Below are 4,973 nucleotides of genomic sequence, written 5' to 3' on the forward strand. Positions count from 1 at the left end.
TGTTTAGGACAGTACCATGCACAGTACAGTTGGTCAGGTTTAATTATTTAATGGGGAGATAGCTATTAGTGGTGGGTAATTTATTGTTGTGATGTAGTGAGCAGGTAAATGTTTGACACCTTGCATCAGTTCCATGCTGGCATAACCCACTGTAAATACCAACTGTAATCATTAATATCAGATTCAAGATTAATTGATGAATCTCTGTCTCTCTCTCTCTGTCTTGTATCAAACAGAAGTCAAGATGTCTAAGCTGACAATCTTAGCAGGTGACTACATACAACTCATCCACTACGACTCCATAGTTTACATCAGGCACAATCACTGCCCTTTGTCGTCTAATAAAAGGATATGCTTTGACAAAACGTTTTTTGGCAATTTACACAGGCATTTGCTTTGCCTTTCAAAACTGCACTATCACATCAGTGCAGATAAAAGTTTTTGCTCTCTCTCTCTCTCTCTCTCTCTCTAGGCTTGTGCCTGGTGCTGTGCCAGTTGGGTGATTCCACCTCAGTGTCCACCACAGCTGCAGCCTCTCCCAAGATGGTGTGCTACTTCACCAACTGGTCTCAGTACAGACCAGACAAAGGGAAGTACAAGCCCGAGAACGTGGACCCCCACCTGTGCACTCACCTGATCTACGCTTTCTCCATCCTCAACAGCCGCAACGAGCTGGTCACCTACGAGTGGAACGATGACGTCCTCTACAAGTCTTTCAACGCCTTGAAGACCAAGTAAGTGGCTCGCTTCACAACTTATTAGTGTTGGTGTTGAATGAGGAACTTAGTTTCCCAATTGTCCAGGATATTTCATTGGTGTTGTTATTCATTTCTCTGAACTGGGGCTAGTTTTTAGCAGCCACTTAGATTTTTCAATCTACTTATATCCAAAATTGCTGAATGATCTCAAACCCGCCATTCTTTCCCGTTTCTCTGCAGGAACCCTCATCTTAAGACTCTGCTGGCTGTCGGAGGATGGAACTTTGGTTCTTCCCAGTAAGTACCTTCCTTAGTCATGCCACAGGGCTATGAAACACACCATACATTTGGCTTAAACAACCATACTTAGTTTTAGAGTACATCTTCAACTGTACCTACAGTATTGTAGTGTTTGGCGGAAAGGGCAGCAAACCGAAGGGTTGCTATTTCGAATCCCCAAGCCAACAAGATTCAATATCTCTCGATGTGCCCTTGGGCAAGGCACTTCTCTAATTGCACCAGGGTTGCTGTTAATAATGGCAGACCCTGGCTGTCACCCCACTCCCTGAGGTTGTTTCAAGAAGAGTTGGAATATGCAAAAAATACATTTCCAATTCACACATACATATTAATACACACGTGTACATGTGTGAAATAGCTGAATTTAGGTTGTCTGGATGTATGTTAACTATACTAGGGGACCTGAAATCACACAACGATCATGTTTTACAAGCAAAGTGAAGATAATATGCTGTTCAAAGTGCTTTTGACAAAGGACAATGTTACACGTTTGTGTTGTCAAGATAACTTTCATCATGACTATCAGTACTATATGACTACTGATATCTGTACTAATTTACTTTTAGCACACCTTAGCAACCGTAGTGTATTATATTAAGGCACTGTGATAAAACCTTGATCTTCTCTTAGGTGTTCCATAATGGTGTTCTAGTAGTAAACTGAGTTAACCCAGAATGAAAATCTCACCTAGTTCTGTCAGATGCTCAATTTACAAGTTTACTTAGTTGGTCCATGAGAGATTAGCTAGTAATATATCTGTGGAAGTAGAACAGTAGTAGGTTGTATTTAGAAACTATATGGTGTATTGTAATACAGCCTTATGAAAAAACTTTCTTCCTCACCTCAGGTTTTCCATCATGGTGAGCAATGCTGCCAACCGTAATACATTCATCCAGTCATCCATCAGCTTCCTGAGGACTCATGGCTTTGACGGGCTGGACCTGGACTGGGAGTACCCTGGAGCCCGAGGGAGCCCCCCAGAGGACAAGAAGAGGTTCACTCTGTTGTGCCAGGTGGGTGTGGCACCTCCACTACAGTTATTAGTCAATGGAAACAATGTAGATAATGGTTTGGATTTATTTATGCTTTTCCAAGCATTCAAAGAGCTTTACGAAAACTGGGTGCATCCTATTCATATATTTTCCCTTTCTGACCCATGATGCATTGTGTTTGTACGTTTTACAGGAGCTCGTGGTTGCCTACGCAGCTGAGGCCAAGTCCACCGGCAATGCCCAGCTCATGCTGACTGCTGCCGTGTCCGCTGGAAAGGGAACCATCGACGCTGGATATGAGATTGCTGAGATCGCCAAGTGAGTCTAGAGGCCATTTTGAATATGAATGTTTCCAGCAGTGTTCCATCAGTTTTTATAGTGAGCTCTGGATCTTTAGAAACAGCTTCCAGGTGCTATTTCTGATCTCAATAGCTATAGTTTACGTGTCTGCTTGTGTGTGTATCTCCAGGTCTCTAGACTTCATCAACGTGATGACCTATGACTTCCACGGAACTTGGGAGAAATTCACTGGACACAACAGCCCACTCTACCGTGGTGCTCATGACAAGGGAGACCTTATCTTCTTCAACACTGTAAGGAAAGATTCCACACAAACTGACAGAATGTTTAGCAGTGTGTATAATAATACTTTTGTAGTGACTAAACCTATAGAAGGAAGAAAGTAGTAAGTTTAAAACCCTTCTCATTCCAACCATCTTCATGAAGACAAATTGGTTTCATACATCATACAGCTTTACCGATGACATTTACTTATTATGGTATAATTATGACATTTGCTACGATGATAAAGAAACACCATAGTGCCACTTTACTTTTGAGTGTTATTCTACAACAGGGATGGGACATTGCGGCCCCCATAATTTTTTTTTGGGGGGGGGGGGACTCAGTCAGGGTCTTAGAATACACGAGGTGCAATTTTGAAGTTTGGTTGTGCATCAGCAATCCCTTAATTAGCCCATGTCAGATACATTTGTTATACATTGGTAAGTTAGTCTAGCGGTCAGCTATCTAAACTTGTAGTAATCATGGTCGAATTACCGACCGGGGTGGGGCCCAGTGATCATCAGTTATCATATTAAACACTGCAAACATTTGCCTCCACCTTTTTTGGAAAATGTGTAGAATTTCAGGAAATTAGCTGTACAACTTCACATTTTTATCTCCACCCCATGGCAAGATGAGCAGAATTGCAGGAAATGTTTTCTCTTTTCTGTCACGAGGGGGGCCGCTAAAATGTTTTGCTCACAAGGTGGCGGGGTATGGATGTGAGTACGCAGACCCACGAGCCACTGCGGCCCCTAATGATGAGTTCCGTTTATTTGTGGCCCCCACCCCCATCAAATTTACCCATCCCTGTTCAACAACAATAAATGCCCTAGCACTGCTGAGGAACTTGCTATTTCTCACCTCTCTCCCCATCCCCCCCTCCATCCCACCACCCCTCTCTTTCTCTCTCAGGACTACGCCATGAAGTACTGGAGAGACAATGGCACCCCAGTGGAGAAGCTGAACATGGGCTTCGCCTCTTATGGTCGTACCTTCCGCCTGACATCATCTGACAGCAGTGTTGGAGCACCAGCTAGTGGCCCCGCCTCCGCCGGGCCCTACACCCGCGAGGCCGGCTTCTGGGCCTACTATGAGGTGAAAGCTGGGGGCCAAAACATTCAAAAACTCAGGACCAAAATGTTAAACAAAGTTTAATATTTGTTTTTCATTGTTATTTCAAGAAGGATTTCATTTGCATGATGATTTCACAAAACAATCTCCCGTTTCATGTGCTTTGTTCAGATCTGCACCTTTGTGAAGGGCACAACAGTTGAGATGATTGCAGACCAGATGGTTCCTTATGCCTACAAGGGCAATGAGTGGGTTGGATTTGACAACAGGCAGAGCTACGAGACCAAGGTCATTTTCAACTCAACATTTACCATGATACTAATTTAGAAAAATAAGACATTATTGCCCAGTCATTAAAGTGGTAAACAAAATATCTGGTACGATACCTAAGCTTTGTGAAAAATTGAGTGACATAGCCTCTAAATATATACCCTTTCTCTCTCTGTCTTTGTCTCTCTACCGTTCTCTGTCCTCATTCAATCCCACAGGTCCGCTACATGAAGGACAACAAGTTTGGCGGTGCCTTCGTGTGGGCCCTGGATCTTGATGACTTTGCCAACCAGTTCTGCGCCGAGGGTAACCACCCTCTGCTGGGACATCTGCGCAACCTTCTTGACATTGGTAAGTCTGCCATTTCAGTGAAGGAACAAACTTGACAATACAAAACTTAACTAAAGTGTAATCTGAAGTGAACCAACTACTGTACCAGATTATCCCACTGTGGAGGGGGCCACTATGATAAATGCAGTCAGATGAAATAATGTCCAGACGTTTCATCACCTCAGCTCTGTCCCTCATGGTAAAACCCTCTCTCCTTTTCTCTTTCCTCCCATCCAGAGCTGCCCCCTCTTCCCCCTACCACCACCCCCAAACCTGGCTCAGTCACCACCACACGCCCCACCACCACCACACGCCCCACCACCCACGCCCCTGGGACCGGCTTCTGCAACGGCAAGCCTGATGGCATCTACGCCAACCCAGAGGACAACAGCTCCTTCTACATGTGCGCTGGTGGCATCACTAACCTCAGCAAATGCGGCAGCGGCACCGTCTTCAACGATAGCTGCAAGTGCTGTGTGTGGCCTTGAGCGTGTTGTGAGGGAATGAATTTATGATTTATGATTTTAATTCGGATCCCCATTAGCTATTGAAGAAAAAACAGCTATTCTTCCTGGGGTCCATTAGCATCGTTAATGCTAAAGCTAACACCAACTTTGTATTTATCAACTTCAAGTGTTACTGTGGTGAAAAAAAGGTTTTGTGGAAGAATTATTTCTGTAGACAACTGAGATGCATTCAGTTGAGTCTTGCACTTAGTTTAGTAGTAGTGGAAATTGGTTGATTT

General features: G+C 44.0%; 1 protein-coding gene across 1 annotated transcript; it reads left to right on the forward strand.

The window, feature by feature from the left end:
* The first annotated feature begins 244 nt into the window (after positions 1-244).
* LOC129815972 (acidic mammalian chitinase-like) lies at positions 245-4,716 on the forward strand. Its single transcript, XM_055870178.1, has 10 exons — positions 245-269; positions 473-734; positions 939-995; positions 1,846-2,011; positions 2,184-2,308; positions 2,460-2,583; positions 3,470-3,652; positions 3,800-3,916; positions 4,117-4,249; positions 4,466-4,716. Exons 1-10 carry the CDS (start codon positions 245-247, stop codon positions 4,714-4,716), a joined length of 1,443 nt encoding a protein of 480 aa, XP_055726153.1.
* Positions 4,717-4,973: the final 257 nt, after the last annotated feature.

This window comes from Salvelinus fontinalis, chromosome 18 (genome assembly GCF_029448725.1).
Source record: "Salvelinus fontinalis isolate EN_2023a chromosome 18, ASM2944872v1, whole genome shotgun sequence".
NCBI lineage: Eukaryota > Metazoa > Chordata > Actinopteri > Salmoniformes > Salmonidae > Salvelinus > Salvelinus fontinalis.

What these genes read in the sequence shown, in the direction of transcription:
- LOC129815972 (XM_055870178.1), top strand. Translation starts at nt 245, where the DNA reads ATGTCTAAGCTGACAATCTTAGCAG. An exon ending in TTCAACGCCTTGAAGACCAA is followed by an intron (nt 735 to 938) that starts GTAAGTGGCTCG and finishes GTTTCTCTGCAG; the next exon opens with GAACCCTCATCTTAAGACTC. An exon ending in GGTTCACTCTGTTGTGCCAG is followed by an intron (nt 2,012 to 2,183) that starts GTGGGTGTGGCA and finishes TACGTTTTACAG; the next exon opens with GAGCTCGTGGTTGCCTACGC.